General features: G+C 37.7%; 1 protein-coding gene across 1 annotated transcript; it reads right to left on the reverse strand.

Moving 5' to 3' along the window:
* Positions 1-15,114: 15,114 nt before the first annotated feature.
* On the reverse strand, positions 15,115-18,992 carry LOC145034874 (lipoxygenase 2, chloroplastic-like). The gene is made up of 9 exons (XM_078983435.1): positions 18,588-18,992; positions 18,189-18,439; positions 17,847-18,087; positions 17,446-17,763; positions 17,265-17,350; positions 17,057-17,167; positions 16,588-16,889; positions 16,188-16,454; positions 15,115-16,061 (listed from the first exon to the last, which is right to left on the reverse strand). Exons 1-9 carry the CDS (start codon positions 18,949-18,951, stop codon positions 15,302-15,304), a joined length of 2,700 nt encoding a protein of 899 aa, XP_078839561.1. The 5' UTR covers positions 18,952-18,992; the 3' UTR covers positions 15,115-15,301.
* Positions 18,993-27,783: the final 8,791 nt, after the last annotated feature.

The following is a 27,783-nucleotide window of genomic DNA, read 5'->3' on the forward strand; positions in this document are numbered from 1 at the left end:
AAGCGACTTGACTTTGTCTTGTAATGTTTAGTTGTTGTTTACTCTTTTTAAACTGTCATCACGTGTGCATGATTAGAAACATAGCTATCATTCTCACCTAATTACTATTTACTAGTCTTTCATTATAGTGTCCAAGATGTAGAACCCATGGCCTTGTGTATATATATGTGCTCATATTCATATCTTCTTTCAACACATCAAATTATCTCCCTCCAAGATTGAAAATTTTAATAAAAACCAACATGATGAAAGGCTTGGTTTTAATGAAACTGAATGCAACGCTTCCACCTAAAAGAGGTCAAGTGAAAATACGTATATTTCGTCTCATTATCGAGCTTATATGGAGAAAGTGATTGGTCTACTCGAAATATGCTATCTAAGGATGATCATGATATTTCTTGAAAATATATACACATTTTCAAGATTATGAAGCTTGAGGATTTTAGTACTAGTCTTAGCTTATGTCATCATAATCTACTCTTTTTTTATCAATGAATGTACACATATGGTTTGATATTTATGTCATTTTTCTTCGTGTTTTGAGTTTATGCTCTTCTATGGTAAGCATTTGAAGCAAGTTACCATGACATAGTCTACTAAAAACACATGAATTTATTTGATAAATGCATGTTACGAAAATCAGAATGGAATTGGATCGAACAATTAGGTGCATTGGAATGGAACCATGAGTCTTTAGAATTTTATATTGTATCCCACTAGTTAGAAAGGTAGTCATGACCACTTTTGACCACACAAACATATGCATGATTATGCAAAAGAAAAGCAAAAGCAAGCATGCTACATTCATGTAATGTGGAGACTTGGAGATGTCTTCATTGTGCCCAATGATTTGCACTTGTTAGGAAAAAGTGATTTTACTTTTTCTCATAAATTTCTGTTATTTTCGAACTATTGATTTTTTGTTGCTTTAATTGTTCCGTACAATGTTTCAAGAAAACAACAATTTGTTTGTGAGATGGTGCCAAGTGACATAGCTTTCAAAGGGAACATGTTGGTGTGGTAGACCTATGAAAGTCCTATTCAAAGGGAACATGTTGGATATATTTATAAAGTGAAATGACTATTCTTTCCCTTTTTGTCAACAATTTGATGTGGCTTGATTGACTTGAGTTGTTTATTCTCTTCATGTTACAATCATCACGTGTGAATGATTAGAAATGTAGCTATTATTGCCACTTAAATTTCGTGTTTTCCACGATATTACGCAAGACCCAGATGGCTTTGTATGGGTATAAATGTGTGATCCTACTTATTTCCTAGTTCAATATGTACATCAAATTCATTCGCTCCTCCAAGATTGAATCTTTTTGAAAAAACGTACGCAACCTACATGATGAAAGGCTTGGTGTTACTGAAACCGATTGCAAGGCTTCCACCTAAACGAGGTGAAGTGAAAATACGTATTTTTCATCTCATTATTGAGCTTCTTAAGGAGACAGTGATTGGTCTACCCGATGATAATACTAAGGAAGGACACTCGGTACAGTTTAGAGTTTAGAGGGTATGGTGTTTCTTGAAAATCTATGCATTTTTCAAGATTATATATGAAACTTTGTTTTTAATAGGAGTCGAAACTAATGAGGCGATGAAGGTACTTTGTATGTGGTTGTAGATATTCTTAAACATTATGTCATCAAATTCTACTATTTTCGATCAATGAATATATATTGACATTTACGTTGTTTTTCTTGTTTGACTCATATAACATCAAGGTTTCATGGTGTTCAACTTCGCTTGAATGTCAAGCATATGAATCTATAATATGCAATGGTGGTTATTTAACCTTGATGTTGCATAATGTGGAGTGGATTCATGAAATAATATGGTGTATTGTAATGAAATTGAATAGTTAGGTGATATTCCACTAGAAGAAAAAAAAAGCATATGCATGATTGTGCTATAGAAGAATAAAAAAGAGCAAGCATGCTACAATATTCATGTAATGTGGAGACTTGGAGATTAACTTGCATTATGTAATCATATTTAATTACAATAAAAATATTATAAAATGTTTAATCTATCTTTTTAATCACAACCATTTAGAATACAATTAACTTCTTTTTCTATAGCTAGTGTAATTCATTATCAATAAACTTCAATCGGAATTGTTAAATCGGATGTCTTTCTTGGTTTTTATAATTTATTAGTACATTCATCTCTCTAGTAGTTTGAAATGTATTTGTTGAAGAGCTTTCTTTCATTCTTTTCTTGATTGGTAGGGTGGTCCCAAGTAACACATATAGCTTTCTGAAGTCCTGTTGAGACTTGAGAGGGAACATGCATATTTGGGTGGTAGACCAATGAAAGTCATTTTCTCAGGGAACATCTATATATGCATGTGACCCTATTTGAATATATCTGGTGACTATTCTTTCGCTTATCTTTGTCAACAATTCAAAGTGACTTTGACTTCAGTTCTCACGTGTGTATGATTAGAAACCCATGATCCCAATGGGCCAGGGCATTAACTAATTGTGTGTATATATAATATAATATATAGGTATATGATTGAGTAAAAGCTTAATCTATAAAGCAAGCATGCTACAATCATGTAATATTAGGATGTAAAATGGGTCGGTCATTTTGTATCTTTGCCTAACAATGACATGATACATTATTTTCTTTAAACCGAACAAGACATCACACGATAACATGTTAACACGAATACGATTCAATAAAAACACGACAAGCGCGACAAAAATAAAAACACATCAAACACACAAGTTCTTGTAAAGAAAAGTTAATTCAAATATAACAAACACGAATAACAGAAGACATGACACGACATCATGTTTCTTATAGACAATATGAAAAGCATATCCAAATTTCATTTTGTATCGTGTATTTTTGCCGTATTTGACTTTTATCTAATGTGGAGACGTGGAGATGCACCATTGGGCCCAATGATTTACGTTTGTTAGGAAATTAAAAAAAGCGACATTACTTTTTTTCTCATAAAATTTTTATGGTGACATTGACATGATTACCATGTTATATTATAAATTTGATGTAGTAATGCTAAAAGCACATAATTTTTATTCCATATATAAGCGCTTATCACAAAAAGTGAGTTGTAAATAGGGCTGTAAGCGAACCGAACGAACACAAACGAGAGTTTGTTCATGTTTGTTCATTTAAGTTAGCCGAACAAATAAACGAACACGAACGGATAAACGAACGAGTTTTCTTGTTAATATTCATGCGTTTAACAATTTACATTGTTCATGTTCGTTTGTTTATGTTCGTGAACAAATTAAACGAACATAAACGAACAAAGATAAAAACAACATAATTGAACATATATAAACATAAATGAACATATAATATAGTAATGTAATGAAACACGATTAAACATATTTGAACATAAAATGAACGAACATAAACGAACGTTTACGAATATAATTGAACGAACGAGACCATTGTTCATTAATCTTCGTGTCCGTTCATTTATTAAATAAACGAACATAAACGAATTCCCACATAACGGTTTATTAACAGTTTGCTGTACGTTTAGTTCGTATAGAACCTTACTTAGTAATGAAAAAGTGTATAACAGTTGTTATGGATTTTGGAAATTTAAGCGCATGATGTTAGTGAATTATATTGTGGATTTTTATGCTTTCTATTCTCGGCCCACATATATAATCCGGCCCAAACTTTGTATATAAGTTTACTATATGCTGCCTCTTAACAAGAGGATGATCTTTGCGGGCATATATGAAAGGTTCTTAGAGGCAATCCTTTACTAAAATATCTCTCTCTCTCTCTCTCATATATATATATATATATATATATATATATATATATATATATATATATATATATATATATATATATATATATATAAGAGAGATAGGAAGAGAGATATTTTAGTAAAGGATTGCCCCTCTCTCTCTCTCTCTATATATATATATATATATATATATATATATATATATATATATATATATATATATATATATATATATATATATATATATATATATATATATATATATATATATATATATATATATATAGAGGTGAGGGTTCAATTGAGAAAAAAAAAAGATTGAGAATGAGGGAATCATTCTCAGCCAATCATTTATTTTTACGATAAAAGGTTCCAACGTACCGGTGAAAATGAGAAACGAATGCACATGTGTTTTCCAACATAACATATTTCCTTAAACTATGCTAATCATTACCTTAATATATAGAAAAACATAGTTTTTTTTTTTTTTTTTTTTTAAATTTTTTATCAAAAAATGATTTTAAATATACCAAAATTCATGATTTTTTATTCTTTACAAATAGACATCCATATTGATATAGTTTTAAGATAAAATAATTTTTTTTTTATTTATATTTTCAGTTATCGTTATTCATAAATGAATAACAATGCATCAGGTTTTATTACAGTACATTCGTTATTCACTTATGAATAAAAAGTATGATTTATTTATTTATTATTATTATTTTTTTTTACAATTTAAGTATCATTCATATATGAATATAGCATATAATAAACATAGTATATTCATATTTTAATATTGGACGATGAATTCACTTGTGAATATTAACATAGTATATTCACTTGTGAATATTAGATGACATATTCACTTATGAGTATTAAATGATATTTCATATGTGAATATTACATAGTATTACATGTTATATCACATGTGAATATTACAGAGTATATTCACTTGTGAATATTAGATGATATATTCACTTATAAATATTACACAATATATTCACATATGAATATTACAAGGTATATTCACATATGAATATTGAAGGTATTTTAACAAATATATATCATTTTTATATGTTATTCACATATGAATAATATACAGACTTGCATATTTGTTTTGTGTTTTTAATAATCATATACAGATTCAGGTGAGAAAACATATTCATATGTGAATATAACGTGGTAATTTAGTTTATACATTTCATCAAACAGTTGGAGTGCAAACAAGTTAACTATTTTAAAAATGTTAAAAACATTAAGTTATCAATTCAAAATCATCATATACTTCCGATTTCGACTTTAGATGCGACATCCTATCTCTGATCGATTTCTCAATTTGATTTTGATTTCCGAAAATCCGATTGGGAACCTGTGAGTACCGATTCTAAGTCCATCAATATCGACTGTGATTGCGAGTCCAGAACTCCGATTCCAATTTCATGAACAACGAAGAAATTTCGGTTTAGTTGAAGAAATCTGGATGATTATTGAAGGTTGGAGGAAAAATTTTGATGATGAGCAAACAGTTATCGAATTTTCTATAGTTACGTATTTGAGATTGAAGGTTATTACGATATTTACAAGTTTGCCGCCGTGTCTTTTATGCTTAGATTAAATGAGTGGCTGAGAATGATTCCCCCATTCTTAACCTTTTTTATTTTCTCAATTGAACCAACCTCTCTCTCTCTCTCTCTGTATATATATATATATATATATATATATATATATATATATATATATATATATATATATATATATATATATATATATATACAGGGTGAGGTTCAATAGAGAACCATAATTAACCAAGGAACCAAAAAATCAATCGTGAGCATCGGAAATCATAACGATCAAAATGTACATTTTTACATTGGACGCACACACACCGGATTATACCAAAAAATCCACCATTTAAAAAAAAAACTCACCACTTTTTTTCGTTTAAATTTTTTTAAACCATGTTTTTTATCAAAAAAAAAAAAAAAAAACGAATATACCGTTGTTCATAATTTTTTGTCCTTTTTCCATAGAGATCCATGATATATATATATATATATATATATATATATATATATATATATATATATATATATATATATATATATATATAACGAAATTTTTTTTTTCGAAAAAAACTCACTTCATTTTCTTTAATGAAAAAAGTTAAGGTTTATTTTTTATAGAAAAAAATTAATAAATATATCAGAATTCATATTTTTTGTACTTTTTAAACAAAAATTCATATTTATTTTAAAAAAAAATGATATTTCAGTTCAGATTCACATTGTAAACTTGTTCAGATTCATATTGTAAACGTGTTCAGATTCACATTATGAACCTCCTCAGATTACAGTGTGTATAATAATAAATCAGATTCATAGTGTGTATAATAATAAATCAGATTTACAGTCTGAATCTGACTTGATCGGAGCTGTTTCACATTGTGAATGTTAAAATTTGAAATATTTACAGTTTAGATTCACAATGTGAATCTACACTGATCGACTTTTTTTTTTTTTTTTTTTTTTTTTTTTTTTTTTTTTTGAACCTTCTCAGATTCACAATGTGTATCTGAATTGTTCGAGATTTTTCATATTGTGAATGTTAAAAATTGAAATATTTACAGTTTAGATTCACAGTGTGAATCTACACTGTTTGAGTTTTTTTTTTTTAATCGTTGTTGATGTATATTAATGGAGTACAAAAAATTAATATTTTTGGGCCCTCATTGTTGACCAAACCCTAAAAATCAACCAAAGTCAACGGTCAAACTTTGACCCGACTCGGCGAGTGCACCTGGGCAACTCGGCGAGTCCACCTATGTCCACTTAACTCTTTAGTCCCATTTAACACGTCAAGTTCCTCCCTTTACTCGACGAGTCCCTAGGTAAGAATCGCGGGGTCACTCCGACTCAACTCGCCGAGTCTCAAGAACAACTCGGCGAGTACATGCCATGCACAAACTCCATTGGCCTCCTGAGGTCAGATCTATTCCTCTAATCCATAGATCTAGCCTTTCCAAGCATAATAATCACGTAAAGTCCAGACCTTGACACCCATATATCATGTAGATGGTTTCATTTGGTGATTTAGCCCCAAAAATGACATTCTAAGCTCATGACTCCCAAGATAATTCATAAAGCTCCAAGGGTTAAGGTCTCTGGACCTCTTTGAGTCAAGATCCAAAGCATAAACTCGATAAGGGACCAATTGCTCCACATAATCATCCTTAAAAGAGGTTAGAAAACCCTAACTCTAAGAATCAATACCAAAACTGAAGAAGGTCCGAATAAATACCTCAAGTTGAAGTCTCTGGACTCTAAAACCACTAGAATCACACCTCCTTCAGTCTCCTCTTGCTCTTGATCACCTTCTTCTTGCTAAACCAAAGATAGAAAGATCAAATATGGCTTCTCCTTCCTCCCAAACGATCTAGCTCACTTAGGGTGCTCTCAAGGGACTGGTAGCCGCAATGGGAGGCTAAGAGTGCCCTTAAATAGGCTCCAACCCCCGGAGGATTAGGGTTTCATTAAACAGCGTGGACTCGCCGAGTCCAAACGCGAACCCGGATGATAATCCGCGACCCTACTCGGCGAGTCTAAGCATCAACTCGCCGAGTTCCTTCACAAATTCCAAAAAGCAAAATATTAGAATAATATACCTGGGAATCCGGATGTTAGAAATCTCCCCCACTAGAATCAGACTTCGCCCTCGAAGTCTCATTCTACAAACAACTCTGGATGCTGCTCACGCATCTCGTGCTTCGGCTCCCAAGTTAGCTCTGACCCTTTCCTATGCTGCCAGTGCACCTGCACCAGAGGCACTTCCTTGTTCGGGGTGAGCATAATAACTGAAAAACCGAACCATAACCAAATTAACCAATATAACCGAACCATAATAACCGAACCGTTTTAAAAACCGTTGGTTCGGTTTCTATTTTTTGTTAACCGATAACAAACGGTTCGGTTATGGTTTTATAGGATAACTGAATCATTATTAATCGAACCGCTAACTTTATATTTTAATGCATAAAAATTATGGATTATATATACAATAATATAGTCAAACTTATTTAAGACTCATTAAATATTCAAAATATAATTCATTAATCCTCACTTATCAGGAGATGAACATGCAATCAAACCATAAAAGGATGATCATGTAGATTATGTAGACAGACAATTTTCCAATCATGCATTGAGTTACATTATTGATTAATGTTGTAATTCCTAATCGGCTAATTCTATAATTTATAAACATTATTCACAATTAGTTTAATCTTCACATTCATAATCCTAATCGAATGCTTCTTACGTCGTTAATCTTAATCGAACATTTTTTTAACTTTATAGTTCTATTTGAAGAATTTTTTTAATTTATAATCAAAACTTCTAGGTAAGTTAAGTTTTTAGTTTTTCTTCACTTTATGATATATTAAGAATGTATATGAGTGATTGTTTTTTTTTTTTTATCTAGATAACACGTAATATAAATGTTTAGCTATTTTATTTTATACTTTTTGATTTAATCGCAATGAACATGTATGAATGTTTGACTTTATTTTAATGTTAATATCAATTATCAATATACGAAGTTATTAATGTCAATTTTTTTAATTTTTTATACTTTTTATTGAATGTTTTTTTATTTTGAATGCGACTATGCGTTATCTCACTCTAAGTATCAAATGTACACATTTTATTCTATTACTATAAGCTAGGTTACAAACATTGGTGCCGGGGACTTTTTGTATTCTCTTTTCATTTTTTATGTCACTATACTTTCGCCATTTATATTATTTTGAACATTATGGTTAACCAATATTAACCATTAACCAAAACTGATAACCGACAAAAGCCATTAACCATAACCAATATTAACCATACCCAATGGCTACCAAAATGCATTAACCAATCATAACGGTTATGGTTCGGTTTTGACCAATAACCGAACCAAACCGCCCCATACACACCCCTACTTGTTCCTCAGAACCTTGACCTTCCGATCCCTAATTGTCACCGGTCTCTCAACATAGTTCAGGCCTACATCCACCTGAATATCCTCTAATGGTACCACTGCCAAATCGTCGACAATACACTTTCTCAACTGCGACATGTGAAAAGTGTCGTGAATCTGACCCAACTCCGCAGGTAGCTCTAAACGGTAGGCTACCGTACCTACTCTCGCGATCACCCTTAAAGGTCCAATATATCGAGGCCCCAACTTGCCCCTCTTCCTGAATCGGATCACTCCTTTCCAAGGAGAGACCTTCAAGAGTACGAAGTCACCGACCTGAAACTCGAGCTCGGACCGACGCCTGTCCACATAACTCTTCTGACGACTCTAAGCGGTTAACAACATATGTCTGACCTGTTGTATCTGCTCAGTCGTTTGAAGCACGACCTACGTATGAAAGGGTGGCATACCAATGCTCAAATGATGGCTGTTGTTGTATGAAAACTCTACCAAGGGAAAATATGTGTCCCAACTCCCGCCAAAATCCAACACACATGCTCGGAGCATGTCCTCGAGTGTCTGAATTGTCCGCTCGCTCTGCCCGTCAGTTTGTGGGTGATATGCAGTACTAAAATGCAACCGCGTACCCAACTCCTCATGAAATTTCTTCCAAAACCTGGAAGTGAAATGCACATCTCGATCCGAGACAATCGAGATCGGAACTCCATGCCGCGAGACCACCTCTCTCACATACAAATCTGCCAGTCTCTCCGCAGAAGAGCTCTCGCTAATAGCAAGGAAGTGAGCGCTCTTTGTCAACCGGTCTACAATCACCCAAATTGCATCGACACCCCTCGCAGTCCTTGGAAATTTGGTGATAAAGTCCATAGTAATCTGTTCCCACTTCTACTCGGGAACCTCTGATGGATGCAACTTACCATGCGGTCTTTGGTGCTCAGCCTTAACCCGACGATAGGTTAGGCACCTCTCAACGAACCATGCAACATACCTCTTCATACAGGGCCACCAATACTCCTTCTTTAGGTCCAGATACATCTTAGTGGCCCCGGGATGGATCGAGAACTTCGATTGATGTGCCTCTTCCATCAAAATGGTACGCGTCCCGGCCACAAACGATACTCAAATCCTACCCTGAAATGTCATAAGTCCCCGGCTATCGGTAACGAACTCCGATACCTGCCCGATAACTCGTTCCCTCTTTTGGTTTTTTGGTCTCACAGCCTCGGCCTGGGCCCCTTGAATGGTGTCCAACACCGGATTCATCACTGTCAATCTCATACAAACCTCTCGCATCAGGACGCTCTCCGTCCTACGGCTCAGGGCATCAGCTACCACGTTAGCCTTACTCGGGTGATACAGGATCTCACAATCATAATCTTTTACCACATCCAACCATCTCCTCTACCGCATGTTCAGGCTGGGCTGATCCATAAAGTACTTCAGGCTCTTATGATCCATCTATATGGTACACCGGACCCCATACAGATAGTGACGCCAGATCTTGAGGGCGAACACCACTGCCCCCAACTCTAAATCATGGGTGTGATACCTTGCCTCATGAGGCTTCAGCTGCCTCGATGCATATGCTATCACGTGCCCCCTCTGCATAAGCACCGCTCCCAACCCTGATATCGACGCATCATAATATACCACGAAATCCTCCATTCCCTCCAAAAGGGCTAACACCGGGGCTTCGCATAACCTCTGACGAAGTGTCTCAAAGGAGGCCTGCTGCTCTGGGCCCCATGAGAAAGCAACGCCCTTCCGGGTCAACTTGGTGAGTGGCACGGCGATCTTGGAGAAATCCCTGATAAATCTCCGATAATAGCTTGCCAATCCTAGGAAACTCTTGATCTTTGTAGGTGACCTCGGCACCTCCCAACTCATCACCGCCTCAATCTTGGCCGAATCGACCAATATCCCTTGCTGGTTAACAAGATGCCCTAGGAACTGGACCTCTCGTAACCAAAAATCACACTTTGAGAATTTGGCATAAAGCCTCTCTGATCTCAAAACTCCAAGGATCTCTCTCAGATGTTCCTCATGCTGTTATTTGGATCTCGAATACACCAATATGTCGTCAATGAACACGATCACCGAGCAATCCAACATCGGCCTACACACTTTGTTCATGAGGTCCATGAACACCGCCGACGCATTGGTGAGCCCGAAAGGCATCACCACGAACTCGTAATGCCCGTAACGGCACCTGAACGTTGTCTTCTAGATGTCCTCATCTCGCATCCTCACCTGATGGTATCCCGACCTCAAATCGATCTTAGAGAACCAAGATGCTCCCTGTAACTGATCGAACAAATCGTCGATCGTCGGCAACGGGTAACGGTTCTTGACCGCCAGTTTGTTCAATTACCTGTAATCAATGCACATTCGATGTGAGTCATCCTTCTTATTAACAAAAAGGATGGGCGCTCCCCATGGCGAACTGCTCAGCCGAATAAACCCCTTCCCCAGCAACTCCTGAAGCTGCGAGGATAACTCCTGCATCTCTGGAGGCGCAAGGCGATAAGGTGCCTTGGCGATAGGTGCAGCTCCTGGAAATAAATCAATGCTGAACTCAACCTGCCTCTCGGGAGGCACACCTGGTAACTCTTCCGGAACTACATCCGGGAACTCACGCACTATCGGTACCTCATCAACTGACCTCAGTCTCTCTGAATCAACTCTCGTATCCATCACATATGCTACAAACCCCTTACAGCCCTGCTGTAGACTCTGTCTCGCACTAGCGGCTGAACAAAATGCCGACCCAGAACGCATACCCTCGCCATACACGGTAAGAACTCCCCCACTAGGGTCTCGTATGGTCACCAGCTGTCTCTTGCAGTCGATAACCGCTCCAAACTTGCTCAACCAGTCCATTCCCATGATGACACAAACATCTCCCATCGCAATAGGAACTAGATCAATCGGAAACTTGACGCCGAAAATCTCGAGTACACATCCTCGGATCACCTCGGTGGCATACACCGCTCTCTCGTCAGCTATGGAAACTCTTAGAGATCGACTCATCACCTCTCGATTAATACTGATGTGCTGACTAAAAGACAAAGATACAAAAGACCGACTCGCACCCGAGTCAAATAACACCAAGGCAGGTACAAAATTCACAAGAAAAGTACCTACACATATCATAATATAAGCACAATATCTCAACATAAAAGTAAATATACGAAAGAATACACACCAACCACGACATCGGGCGATGCGCGGACCTCCTCCATGGTCAACTGGAAGGCTCTCCCTCGCGCCTTCGGTACCTCGACCTTCACTGGCCGACTCTCAGTAGCTCTGATAGCAGCAGGGGCAGATCCTTGAGGTGCTCCCTGGGTAGTCCTTCATAACTGTGGACACTCTACCTTGCGGTGTCCGGTCTGGTTGCAGTGAAAGCATACTGCAAACCCCTTGGGGCAATCCCTGGCCATATGCCCCTCCTTGCCACATTTGCAGCAAAACCCTGCTATGCACACCCCCTCGTGGCTCTTGGCGCACTTGCCACAAGTGCGGCCCTTCTGACTCCCAGATGGCAAATCAGTGGGCTTGGCCCGCTTGGCTGCCGGCTGAGACTGTGTCGGTCGCTGAGCCCTCGCCTGAGACTCAGCCTCCTCCCTAGTCTGGGTCTCCAGCTCTATCTCCCTCTTCCAGATATTTACCTGAAGCTCAGCAAATGTCCGATACGTCGAGTTCGCCACGAACTCCCGTATATTCCTCCTCAAAATGCTCAGATAGCAGCTCATACGTGCCTGCTCGGAGGACACGTGCTCTGGGCAAAACATCGCCCGCTCATGGAATTTCCTCGTAATCACTCTGACAGAATCAGTACCCTGCTTGAGGGTCAAAAACTCCTGGGCCAAACGTTCCCTTTCCAACTGGGGAACATACTTATCTCGGAACATAGCAGTGAACCTCTCCCAAGTCACTGCAGCAAGCTCAGCAGGCGAATAATGCGCCGTCACAAACTTCCACCAGTCCTTCGCTCCAAAGCGAAGCTGGTTCAGCGCGAACCGGATCCTCCCTTTACTCGACGAGTCCCCAGGTAAGAATCGCGGGGCTACCACGACTCAACTCGCCGAGTCTCAAGAACAACTTGGCGAGTACGTGCCATGCACAAACTCCATTGACCTCCTGAGGTTAGATCTGTTCCTCTAATCCATAGATTTGTCGTTCCCAAGCATAATAATCATGTAAAGTCCAGACCTTGACACTCATATATCATGTAAATGGTATCATTTGGTGATTTAGCCCTAAAAATGGCATGCTAAGCTCATAACTCCCAAGATAACTCATAAAGCTCCAAGGGTTAAGGTCTATGGACCTCTTTGCGTCTAGATCCAAATCATAAACTCGATAAGGAACCAATTTCTCCACATAATCATCCTCAAAAGAGGTTAGAAAACCCTAACTCTAAGAATCAATACCAAAACTGAAGAAGGTCCGAATAAATACCTCAAGTTGAAGTCTCTGGACTCTGAAACCACTAGAATCACACCTCCTTCGGTCTCCTCTTGCTCTTGATCACCTTCTTCATGCTAAACCAAAGATAGAAAGATCAAATATGACTTCTCCTTCCTCCCAAACGATCTAGCTCACTTAGGGTGCTCTCAAGGGACTGGTAGCCGCAATAGGAGGCTAAGAGTGCCCTTAAATAGGCTCCAACCCCAGAGGATTAGGGTTTCATTAAACAGCATGGACTCGCCGAGTCCAAACGCGAACCCAGATGATAATCTGCGACCCTACTCGGCGAGTCTAAGCATCAATTCGCCGAGTTCCTTCACAATTTCCAAAAAATAAAATATTAGAATAATATATCTGGGAATCCGGATGTTACATTGTATAAGGTAGAGATTAGGGTTTCAGCCCATATCCTTATCTGGTTACTTGCCCACCAAGCAGTCGATAAGATAAGCCTAGAATCCTTATCTTAGACGAATTCTAAGGCCTTATCACCTTGAATTCGTCCACCCTATCCATGGGGCATCTATTGCCCTATTTTGCAACTATCACATAATTACAATTCAACCCTTCTAGTTTAATTAATTACATTTGATCAAAGAATTAATTCTTAATTAATTATTAACTAATATTAATTAAACAAATATGATTTCTCCTTTAATCTATTATTCTTATAATATATTAATAAATCATAATAACCTCTTTCTCTATTATTTCTCCAGTCAAGTTGTTTTGGTGAAGGCAACCCAAAAGGACCATGCACAACTGGGTTAATTATTTACCAAATATGGTTACAGACTTAGACATTAATCCAAAAGTATTTTCATATTGTGTGACTTGAGAAGAAGTAACGCACAATCCGAAAAAAGTTTTTGGAATCGTATTTTGGATCACTTTCACGCGCTACTTGGAAGGCAAGCAGATCGGTCGTACGACGCGGTCAACATAAAATGACATGATCTACGCGCAACTTGCACAAAGTTTAATGACGTATTTGAAAATCTAAAAAATATGTATAAAAGTGGTTGCAATGATTTCAACATTTTATCAACCGTGTGCTACAAATTCAAAGTTACCAACAATGGTATACCACACGGTCACCAAAAAGCATGATAAGTTTGCCTTAACGGTCCAAAATAGGTCTTTAATCCGGAGACATCGCATTCGGACTCGATCAACGACTCCAACAAAACGCCAAGAACTTTTGATTCAGACGCGGGTTATGGGCTAGACCTCAATGATGAATTCGATGTTGCCAATACAGAGGGTCCACCAAAAGTCCAACTTTGTCGACCACTAGGAAGGGATAGAGCAAAACGGATGGCATCTTCAAGCGGAAGAGCAACCACAACTAGCGACGACGGGCTTGTGGAAGCCATAGATAAAATTTTAAGTTTTCTAGAAAAAAATACCAAGCAACAGAGGAAGTTCGTCGTCAAAAATCACTCTTATCGATCTTCAAATCATAAACACAAAGCCACAACTGGATCTCGACCCGGAAAATCTAGCGACATTTCTCAATATCCAACAATAAGTCCGTGATAAATATTAAAAGTGTGTTGTAATATTTATGTTTTACTTGGTATGTTCTACGTTTTTTAAGTAATTTAGGATAAATAAGTAATTTAAGATCTATTTTAATGTTTTTTAAATATTTTGATATTTAAATTTATGTGTTTTAAAATTAATGTAAAGTGTTTTAGTTTAATTTTCTTAATTTAATGTGTGTTTCTATTTGAATTATTTTTTTAAATTTAATCTAATAATGTAAAAAATTGAAAAGGAAAAAAAAAAAAAAAAAAAAAACTTGAAGTGGTAACCACTTTTGAAAGTGAGTGGTTTTGATAATGAGTTTGTAGTGGAATTATTTTTGAATGGGTTTGATGTGATAAAGAAACACAACATAACTATTCTTAGAACCAAGATTCTTTTATTTCAAATTAGGTACATTCCAAATTTCCAACTACTCGTGTTGGTAACAAGTAACAACACTATATCTTGTTAAGGACAAGACAAAGAAACACAACAACATACTTAGTAATCTTATTAATGTAGCGTCGATCATCTCGAAAAGCTTTATTGCATGAAATGACTAAACTAGATGGAGATGCTGTTTGGAACACCTTCTCCGGTAGGACCAGGTCCCGAAGAAGGCTTGAGAAGCTTGTATGGAAGCAACCCTGCACCACTTCGGTTTCTTAAATTGCGATTGGCATTATTTTTCTCTATGGTGCGTTCCATCTCATCAATCCTTTCACGAAACTCTTCATATGCGACCTTTATAGCTGGCTCCGCCTCAAATGGACCCTCTGCAGTTTTACCGATGTACTCCTCATCAGTGGCATGAGTCGATAAAACGTTTAGAACTGCCATGACTGTGGTAGCTTGCTTTTTGGAAGGGAAGCATTTCAACAACGCAGCCTCAGGCCGGTTTAGGAATGTCTGCCACTCTTTATCTGTTGGGTCATCGTTAGGCATCTTTGTTCTAGCGATGGTTGGCCGGTTTGGGAAATAACCAGCATACTCGTATTGTCCGAAGTTCACAGCTGAATGTTGGCCAGAAGTAACCCATATGATAGTTGACACGATTCCAATCAAATCATCTTGGGTTTTGAGTTGTGGCCACCATGATTCGTCCTTCTTGTCTCCATGTCCAACTGTTCGAATTTCATTCCACCATGCTTGAAGCTCTTCATCAGATTCTACGAGGCTCGCTTGTGGGTAGTAGTTGTTGACAAAAGACGTAACCCACTGTTTGATGGCATCCCAAAGGATTAGACCGTCGTTTGCATATGGATAGTCCTCGATTGTTAGTTTCAAACCATGTGGTTCAGTAGGATCTTCAACAGCCATACCCCTGTAAGATACAAATTAAAATATATATAAAATAATTAACCAGCTATAGAGATCGCATGCGTGCCATACAAAAAGTGATAAACCATAGTCGTCAAATTGCAAAGTTGCATAAATTAATTAAGGGCACCTGCTTATCAAGTCAGCTGGAAGTGCCTCGTGATCAAAACGCCACAACTGATCATAGACGTCAGAAGAAAGTTGCATACAATATTTTCCAGGAGAGAATGTCGACTCTATAACACCACCGGCATTAATGAGAGATTGTCGAGCTAGGGCGTTGATCTTCAGGGTGTAACGAAAATGAGGGTGGAGTAGTCGTGCAATAGGATGTATTGTGCTAAGATTACGGTGGGTGGCAATGATGTAAGGCTCAGTTGCGCAGTGAGTTCTTAGCCTGCAGCAACGCCAAATCAAATCATGATAATTAAGCTCACCTATGAATTAATGAGATCTAGGGAAAAACACACAAACGTACGTGTGTAATTAAAGTAGTATGATTTATGAGTAAACAGGAACCGATACATTACCAATGGCTAACAAGCTGGTGAACACCGGAATCATGAGAAAGGACATGAGCCTTGGCTATCTTCCATAGCCAAGAACCAGTGGCACCCAAAGAAGGTGTGTATACATGCTTCCACTGTGGTTGCCATTCTGAAGACGGGCGAGTCAACTCTATGGCAACTGGGGTCAACGTTCCAGCAGGAGTAAGGAACATTAAAGTCCTTGAACCATATAGAGTCATCCCATCAATATCTCTTGTTCTATTTACGTATGGCAATAGTACATCATGGTAATCCAACACGAACAATTTCTTTTGTTCCAAAGCCTGAAAGAACATGATTGATTTTCAACTTTACTACAACTTCACAATCGTAATAGCATCTCTAGTCTAGCTATAACATGACAATTATATATATATATATCATAATGGAATTTGGTGTATTAAAAGATATGAAGTTTCCATAAAGTAATCGGCCTTCTGTTTTTCATTACCTCCTCGAAAGTCATGAAACCTCCAATCACTCGCTCAACAATCTCCTTGGTGATTGCTGATTCAGGTGGCCCGTAAACTTTAGGATCCAATTTACTCATCAATGGCCATTCCTGCACACACACACACAAACACAGTCACCTTATGATTTTTCATTAATTATATAACTATGTGTTGGAAAACGTTCTCAATTTGTTGTGATATATATACCGTAACCAACTGTATGCTGCAAGGATTGACACCAGCAAGCATTTGTCGACTGAATTCATCATCACGGAGCCAAAAGAACGTGTCCCCTGCAATTAATGTATAGAAAATTAACTTTTGTAAGAAGCTGATCACAAACAACTTAAAAAGAGTAAGTATAATGCATGCATATATGCGAGCTTACTCTGGATAGTTTCAGGTGGATCAAACTTGAGAAGGTCATCCACGGCGTCAACAACCTTATGGACAATTCTAGGCAAAACATTTGCAGCATCTTTATTAGTACCATTAATAACAACTCCTTCGTCAAAAAGCGACTCTATATCCTGGAATAAACGAAAGTCTTCGTCTTTTCCTGTAAAAGCGGTGCCTAGACGGGGTATAACACCAATGAGCAAGTTATACAAAGTCCTCGCTCCAAATGATACCGACTTTATCTCTGAAAAATCTTCGTCGATTGGTACATAAAACGGATTTGAAGATCTTGTCTCAGTCAGCGGATCTGTTATTCAACATGTTTCAATTGTAAACAACCATCTTAGATATATTATTAATTTAATGGTTTTGTTAGTTATATCTACGTACCTTTAGAGGACATTTTCCGACCAGTACGGCAGCGCCTAGGGTAAGGAAATTTGTTGCCACCGAGCACCGGCCGTGCAAGATCTGAGCTCTTATTGTCGGGATCTCCAAGGTCGTTGTATACATCATAATCGTAAATCCTTTCGAAATCTTTACGCTCTCCTTGGCCATCGCCTCGAATGAACTCCAAATCTTTCTTTCTCAGCGATCTGAGGGCTTCTGGCGTTTTCGATGGCAGGTAACACTGTACAAATTACAAATAGATTAAGGGATATACATTAATGGCTGCCATACACCAATGCGATCTGCTAGTAAACAGAAACATGTTATATATGTAAATTAAACCTTGTCAGCGAAGAAGATCCTCCTCTGGTCGTTATCATAACTGGAATGAACCCATGAATTACATGTGAAGGTAACTTTTTTAGGTTTGTCGACTTCAATTTTCTGTATATATATCTTGTTGCGGTAGTCATTCTCAACCAGCACAGCTCCGATCTCCCCAAAATCATCATCGACGTTAAACTCGAAGGTGTATTGCCCACCTAAGTGATCATAGGGTGCTTTCACTGTCTTCTTCTTCGGCTTACCTTGGGCTGTATCAAAATCAACTCCAATTTTTATACCATATTATGCGCGTTACGTAAGATAATGTATACAGTATTTGATTAAAGCTTAGTATATAGTTATTTTGAATTCGAAATTACACAGCATTACGTGACTGTGAAAAGTAGGTATACGTACAATCAAGTTCCTGAAAAACGAACTCGAGCTTCACGGAAGAATAAAGCCAACTATCAACGTCGTCAAGAAGGCTGCTAGGTGTTAGACTGGATAGATATGTTGATTTGGTGTGGATGACACCGGTGACTTTGGTCTTATTATCAAGATAAGAAGTTAACCAGCGGGATTTTATTTTACCAGCTGAGCTACGTCGAGTGCGTGTGGCATTGGATTTCTTTGTGACCGTGGGCAGGAGAAGAGCGGTATGGGAGTAGGCGGAGGAGGAGGAGTGATGGGTGGCGTCAACAGCTCTAGCTAAGAAGGGCTTTTGGAGTGTGACCAAGTTATGGAAAGAGTGAAATTGGTTGATCTGAGAATTCAACATGTTTTCTTTATATGTTTCCTTCTCACTCCTCACTGCTCGCTCTTAATTGGTGGTGTGATTTTAGGGCTGCAAGGGCACCCTCTATTTATAGTAAAAAAAATTTGTCACCTTCTTGAAATTATGCTTTGGTGGGTAAACGTTGTCAGATTTAATGCTAGGTTTTGGTTGTTATTTAATGCTATGAGTCATTTCAATATTTTTTGAGAATTATTAATTCTTTGCATCGTTGGTTAACTTGATTTACTTTCATCTATATATCATCTATATATAAATGGGTATGGAAGTGTACAGAAAGATAAACTCAACGATTTCCCAACATTAACATTTCATTGATTATGAAACAGTTGGTTTACATCAAAAAACCCATGCCGACTAACACCCAAAGCTTTAGTCAAAATATCTGCAGTTTGATTTGACGACTCAGTCTTATTTATTTTGAAAATACCCTTTTCAATTTTTTCACGGATAAAATAAAGATCAACTTCAAAATGTTTAGTTTTTACATGAAACACAGGGTTCAAAGCCAACTTAATAGCAGACTCATTGTCACAAAAAACCTTCACAGGAGTTAAACATGTTATTCCAAAATCAAATAACAATTTCAAGATCCACAACACTTCACAAGCCACAGATCCTAGACCCCTATATACAGACTCAGTTGAAGAATGAGAAACAATACTTTGTTTCATGCTTTTCCAGAAGACTAGAGATCCTCCAAAATATACTAGGAAACCAGTAACTATCCTAACAGTTTTAACTTTAACTTCAAATTGATTAAGCAAAATATTAAAAAACACAGAAACACATCCAAAAACTTCTTCCTTAGATTTTAACAAATAAACCCATGTAGCTCTAGTGTAATCATCCACAATGATCAAGAAATGTCTAAATCCTTCTGATGTGATCACTCTATAAGGGCCCCACACATGTAGATGAATTAATTCACCAAGACTAGATGTGACATGTTGACTAACACGGAAAGACTCTCTAGTTTGTTTAGCCCTATGACACACATCACAATGAGGAAGAACACCATTTTCAAAATTAAGTTTATGTTTTAGAGATACTAAAGCTTTGTCAGAGGGGTTTCCAAGCCTATAACGCCATGTAAGTTTAGACACACAACAAACAGATGAGGAATGATTAACATTAGGAAAATTACCTGAAGGCACACTATTCATATAATAGAGATCTCCAGATTCTTTACCATTCCCCACGATCTCCTTTGATTGTAAACCCTGAATTTTACAACTATGCTTATTAAAAATGACATCACAATTACTATCTATACAAACTTTATAGAGAGACAACAAGTTTACATTAAAATCTTGTACAGCAAAAACATCAAACAAGGTTAAAGAATTAGATATATTCATATTACCAATCTTCTCAATCTTAGCAGAAGTACCATTAGGGTGACTTAACAGAAGATTCAATTTAGACACATCCACAGTGTCATGAAGAAAGGATTCAGAAGCAATCATACGTTGATTGGCTCCAGAGTTAACAATCCATTTTTGACAATCAAAAGAAGAATTAAAAGCTTGAAACAAGCAAGTACCTACCATGTTAGCACTTGCAGGTGCTTCATCACAGATTTGTTTATCATTTATTAATTGCAAAAACTTGATGTATTGTCCCTTAGTAAGCTGATGAAACTCAGAATCTCCAACTAGATTAGTTAAGAAAGGAGCATTAGAACTCACAGAAGAGGTGGTCACAGAATTAGCAGAACAACCCTTTTGACTGTTTAATTCAATTTTTTGTTTAAAATCTTTTGGATACCTAATTATCTTATAGCATTTCTCAATTGAATGACCTTTAATACCATAATTTTTACATTGAACAACTTGATTTGTACTCTTATTAGAGTTGCTTGAGTTAAATTTATTATTAAACATACTATTGAAAGCAGTAGACTGAGACTTAGAGGACCGAAGAGAAGACAAAGAACCATTTCTTTGAAGTGACTCTTCTCTATACAATATGGAAAAAAGCAGTTTTGACAGTAGGTAAAGGTTCCATGAGAAGAATATGACTATTGACTTGACTATATGAATCATCTAGACTACTAAGAAACTGCATAAGTTTCATAAGATTAGAATGATCCTGAAGTTTAATAGATGCTTCACATGTATACTCAGTAAGACTAGTAAGACCATCAAATTCCTTCCACAGAGAGTCAAGTTGATTAAAGTAGTCTGAAAGAGAAATTCAATTTTGTTTTAAAGTATTGATCTGTTGATGAATATTAAAAACAACAGATCCATCTGACTTATTATAGGTTTCAAAAAGACTGTTCCAAATATCCTCAGCTACATCAGAATAAGCTTGACTCTGATAGATGGAATCAGATATAGATAACAGAAGCGAAGAACAAACTACAGCATTAGCTCTATCCCATTAATACCTTTTAGACTCATCTACCTTAGTTTTCTGAAAAGAACCATCTAGAAATCCAAGTTTATTTCTAGCCCTAAGTGCTCTAAACATAGAACTTTTCCATAGTCTAAAATACTCATTACCAGTTAATTTTATTGTAACAATAGTAGTAGCAGAATTATCAGAAGGATGAACAAAAAGAGGATCACCAAAATTAACTTGATCATCCTTTCCACTACTACCAGGAGAATCAGTAGGACCAACCATATGAACAACACAAAGAACAAACAAACATACAATTTGATCACCACAATCAACCAAGACTGACTCAATAACAATCAGCCAATTAATCAGGTAAACAAGAAATACAAAATCAGAATTATGTATTGACTTAGAGTCCAGATGGTCACTACGTTTATCGGGGCCCAAGACAATCAATACATAGTCAAAGAAAAAACAAACTGAAACAAGCAAGAAAAAAAAAATAACTGGTGTATACAAAACAACCAGGATCTCCCAATCACAAGATATAAAAGAGAGAAAATAGGGAACAAGAAAACCCTTACAGTGCTTCGTAAGACGAGACGAAGACGAATCGACTCTGTTTGTCCGTTCTCAACGTAGGGTTTATCGGTGATGAAATCCGACCCCTAGTGAGTTATTTCAGACTAAACAGATTAATAGATTGAAGAAGGGCCGTTTGTAAAGGAATCGATGTTCAACTATCAAGCGACCAGAACAAGTATAAGGCATGAACACCTGCAATGAACCACAAAAAATTATCACAGTACTAGGATCGTAAAGATCGTAAAGAAAAAATGATAAAAACCTAAATCGAAAACCCTAAATCGATCGATCAACCAGAAACAACAAAAGAAATGAAAAGGAGTTAGAAACAACCTTTTAAGACGTTGTTCTGAGTCGTAATCCTCTGATGAACATCGATGAAGAAGATGAAGGAGCCTTAAGCTCTGATACCATGTACGAAAAGATAAACTCAACGATTTCCCAACATCAACATTTCATTCACTATGAAACAGTTGGTTTACATCAAACAAATACAAAGGAAATCTCACTACACAAACTCTCTTACACTCAAATGAAAACCTGATAACAAGTTACTATATATCAAAATCTCTGGAACAAAACCCTTACAGAAAACCTAATCTATAGAGAAAGAGAGAACACTTCTAAACAAATATCATGAGGAATAAATACAACTGATAACAATTAACACATTAAGTACTCTCGGAGCAAGCAGCTCCATGGAGCACCCAAACCTGTATAGGGTCCGTGTGTAAACCCGAAGATTATCACCTACGCACTACATTTCACAATACACCCTATAGAATAGTAAAAAATACAAACCTTACCTTTTCTTAATTAATGTTAAGTTTGAATAAGAGAATATATATTTCAACAGGAAGCTTGTTCAAATAAACCCAATTATGTCTACTTTAATTTCTACTTTTAAGAAATGAACAACTTTTCTAAGTTTCATCGACTAAATTTTAAACACTTAATTATTCAAATGTATATGTATATATGATGGGGCTAGAGTATGTGCCTTGTATGTACATAATGTGAGTTATAGAACCAACTATAACTGAGGTTATTTTCATTAGCTGATTTTGAAAGACTTTTGCTATATGGAAGACGGATGGTCGTGCATACATAGGAGAAAAAAAACCGACCAATACTTCAGTGAAGAGAAATGTAACCAACTTTTATGTTACCAACATCCCAATCGGAACTTCAAAGGAGGAGTTCAAGAAAATTTTCTCGCCATTCGGGAGATTAACAAATGTTTACTTTGGAGAAAGAAAATGTAAGAATAGAAAATGCTTTGGATTCATTAGATTTGCTGATGTAGCACCTGGTTTCCGGTATGTGAATTTTATTTGAGCATTGCCCTAATTTAGCCTTGGACTCGGCGAGTCATAAGGTCCGACTCGCCGAGTAGGGACGAGACTCAGGACACGTTTAAGTGGGCGACTCGGCGAGTCCATATCCTGGACTCGGCGAGTCACCGCTGTTGGATGAAACCCTAAGTTTCAAGGGTTTGCACCCTATTTAAACCCTCATTCCGCCCCAACTCGTCCCCATTCACCCCCAGAACTCCCCCAACATCGTTTTCCCTTGTTTCCTTGAGAGATTGAAGTGTTTTTGGTGTGTTCTTGAAGGTTTTGAGGAGAAAGAGGAGTAGATCAAGAAGAGGAGAAGGAGATCAGCCATCTTTTTGTCATTTCAACATCTTCCTTGAGGTATATCTCGTTTTTCCCCTGTTTCTATGCTTAGGATTTCATTTGGGACACCCTTGAGCAATTCTTCAAGCTTGTTTGTGCTTAATGTTTCGTAATAAGTGGATTAACCTTTAGATCTAGGCAAGATTGAGCTCCAGGAGCTCAGATCTGTTAGCTTTATGGCCCCATGTGGCTTGTTCATCCTAGATCTACCCTTTTGAGGCATTTTGCACCCTAAAATCCACATTAGTGAATATCCACACGTAAAGTTGGAAACTTTACGTGTGATTTGTGTCCTAGAAGTCCAGATCTATGAATGGCATGGACTGAAATCGAGTAAATCGGTGTTTTTGGTGGATGCATGGCGGTGACTCGGCGAGTCTGGTCGCGAGTCACCGATGTGGTCCCTTCATGATGTATCGAGTTGAGCCGTGAGTCACAGGGGGTGACTCGGTAAGTTGGGAGCTGAACTCACCCATGTTAGGACTCGGCGAGTCAATGCCCTGACTCGGCGAGTCCAAGGCAATCTTCATAGATCAAGAACAGACTCGGCGAGTTGTTCATACAACTCGGCGAGTCTTAGCATAAAGTGTTCTTCGGATGAAGATGAACTCGACGAGTTGTTCATACAACTCGGCGAGTAGGATGAAGGAGTTGAATGACAGTTAGAAGGTGAACTCGTCGAGTCATTGCCCGACTCAACGAGTAGAACCAGGGACCCAGGACAATGGTTTGCTAGGGACTCGGCGAGTGGAGATCCACTCGGCGAGTCGGGTCAACTGAAAGTTGACTCTAGCATTGGCTTAGAGCTAGACCGGGGATAAAATGGTCATTTTCTCTAAAGGACAGTTAGCAGTGTTTGATTGAGTATGTTGTGGGAATTGCAGCCGGAGGACTCCCGGAGCAGCAGCAGTCAGTTAGTTTCCGATCAGTTCAGCAGCTACTTTGAGGTGAGTTACCTTCCAGTAGCGGTGGGTCTAAGGCCACAATGCCGGCCCACCAGTAGGAGACGTATGATAGATGATTGTCTTTGTGATATCATCTAGGTTTGCTATTACCTGTTATGTTACATGCTATCATGATATGTTATATGCAATAGTAGTAGAGTTCGGTTGTTAGGACCGCTGGGTAGTCAGACACCCCAGAATTTTCTGACTGTATGTGATGGTATGCTTGTATGTTGGTCTGTCATGTTATGCGATAGAGGTAGCGGGAGGGGACCAGTCCCCGAGGATCGGGTGTTAGGACCGATGGGTAGTCAGCACCCCAGAATGGCTTGACATGGGTAGTCAGCACCCCAGAATGGCTTGACACGGGTAAGACGGCACCCCAGAATGGCCGTATGGGTAGGTCGGCACCCCAGAATGGCCGTACCGGGTAGTCAGGCACCCCAGAATAGCCTGGCAGTACGTATGTTATGTGTTTGTATGGTATGTGGTACGTTGGGGGAAACTCACTAAGCTTTGTGCTTACGTTTACAGTTTTGTTTTCAGGTACCTCTGCACCGAAAGGGAAGAAGCCGACGCGGTAGCTGCACATCATACACACACACTCTTCGGTTTCCGCATTTACGAGATTTACTGGGATTGTACTATGATATTTTGATGGGATGTATGGTTTGACTTTTTAGAACATGGTTGCGATGTGTTATGGTGTGATCAAACAGTCTAAACGCCTCCTACTGTTAAATTTATGATCGGTCGAGAATTAGCCGACGGAGCCAAAATGAAAGTTGTAGATATTATTTTTACCTACGCATGGATATAAAGAACGTCGAAAACGGAGATAGTATGAGATAGATATAGGTGAAGCTTAGTCGCTACTTTTCGAGCGCGACAAATTCAATACAGTTTTGTAAATCCAAAATAGAATGAGAATTAGCCAACGAGGTCTAAATGAGAGTTGAAGATCTCATTAATAGGAACTCAACGGTAAAAAGACAGACAAAAATGGAGCTCGTATGCGAAAGTTATGGACGAAGCTTAGTCCCTACTTTTCGAGCGCGGCGAATTCGATACAGTTTTGTAAATCCGAGATAGAATGGGAATTAGCTAACGAGGTCTAAACGAAAGTTGAAGATCTCATTAATAGGATCTCAATGGTAAAAAGACAGACAAAAACGGAGCTCGTATGCAAAAGTTACGGACGAAGCTTAGAGGCTACTTTACTATAAAACTCCTATAAATACAAGGGTGAACTCCTCATATTTTCTTCACACCATAAGCCTCTCTTTCTCTCTCTAACTTCTCTCTAGCCTCCCTAAACCCCTCCCAAGTCTACGGAACCTCCCTAGCACGAGAAGAAAGCCCCGGAGCGCCCGAAGGCTCCGAGAAGAAAAGCTTTCGGCTTGGAAACGCTGCTCCAGCGAAGCCCGGTTTTTAATAAAAACTCGCTGTAAGTGAGCTACGCCTATACTATATTTAATATAGATTTTATTTAATTATAGTAACATTATTAGGACCTTAAAATAATTATTTGGACTATTATTATGAGTTATAGTGAGTGTTATTTAACGCTTATATAATAGTAATAATAGCTAGACTATTAATTAGTCGTGGTTAACGTTAAAAACTAAACCCTAGTGGTATTGATACTAGGTTTTGTCGAGGAAAATTGTTTTGAGATAACGAAGTGCTGTCTGAGTTCGGAATCACCACCTAATCAGGTGAGTGCATAGTCCCTTTCATCTTACACATAGATATGAAGTATTTAATATAAACTACGTGCTATGTGTGCATATTATCTGAATACTTGCTGTCTATGTTGGATGAACATTTTATACATGTTTTAAAGGATTTAAACTGTATACATATTTTATATATACGAATATGTGGGGTATGATGATGGGTAGATAGATGATGAGAGATTGAAGATGACGTGAGTATACATTGGCAGCTATAGACTTAGTGCCTATGGGACAAACACCGGTAGCTATGGACTTAGTACATGTCAAACGTTGGTAGCTATGGATTTAGTACCTGTTAGAAATTGGTAGCTATGGACTTAGTACCTATTAGTTAGACGCTGGTAGCTATGGATTTAGTACCTGTAGGAATTGGTAGCTATGGACTTAGTACCTGTTGAACGCTGGTAGCTATGGATTTAGTACCCGATGAGTAGGATATAGCAGCTATGGAATTAGTGCTTTACGAACTAACATCGGCAGCTATGGATTTAGTGCCAGTCCTATAACCCTGGAAGTAAGGGACTTCGGAATAAACAAATGCAGGATAAACGACTCTTAGGTTAAATCCTTAAGAGTAAAGAAGATAACGGGGATGGGTAATGGGGTTAATTGTTTGATGATTAAACATAACAATTATATTATTGTCGGTTGAAAACCCTATGTACTCACCAGGTTTCCCAACCTGACCCACTCAGTTTATGTATATCACAGGTGTTGATATGAAGTCACTTTACACTGAGAGATTTAAAGAGATGTAGATCACTAGTGTAAATAAATGTAAGTTCTGTTTATGCTTATGTTTCTGTATTAACGATGACATCCCAAACGTTTTAAGATGAATAAAAATACGTTTCTTCGAAAATGTTTTAATAACGTATTTATCGTGTATTTCTGGGAACAAATTCCGCAACCTTTTTATAAAATGAAGTACTCTGATTTTTATAAAGCATAAACAAAATCGGTCTTTTCTGGCCGTGATTTTGGGGATGTCACACTCCAACTATGTCCCACCTGGTTGGTTTGGTCCATTCCCGTCTGCGGCTCCAAATCAAATTCCTAATGCCAATGGCATGAATATTAACCCGGCCCAGGCACATGACAGAACCTCACAAAAATGGAGAAGATCTAGATCACCAGGATCCATCGAGGTCCCAATTAAAATTTCCTTAGACCTTAACAATGAACCACCCCCTGTATACTCCTTTGTTGACCCAGATGGGAATGAACCCTCCGGTTTTCAGAACCTCAGAAAAATTGAAAAGATGTTTTTATTGGAAGAGAAATTAGGTTCGAGATCGATAAGGATAACCCCGTTCTAGAAGAGATTTTGGGTGAGTCAGGTGAATTAATCCTTATCCAATGAACATTAAGACTTTAAATGTTCGCATGATGGGGGAAGATCGTAAAGCGGTGTGGGTTAGAAAATTGGTCAGATCACATAAAATCTCATTCATTGGTATACAAGAGACTCAACTTGCTGACGCAGACAATATAAATGTGGCTAATTGTTGGGGTTCTGAA

This window comes from Lactuca saligna, chromosome 1 (assembly GCF_052625555.1).
Source record: "Lactuca saligna cultivar CGN05327 chromosome 1, ASM5262555v1, whole genome shotgun sequence".
NCBI lineage: Eukaryota > Viridiplantae > Streptophyta > Magnoliopsida > Asterales > Asteraceae > Lactuca > Lactuca saligna.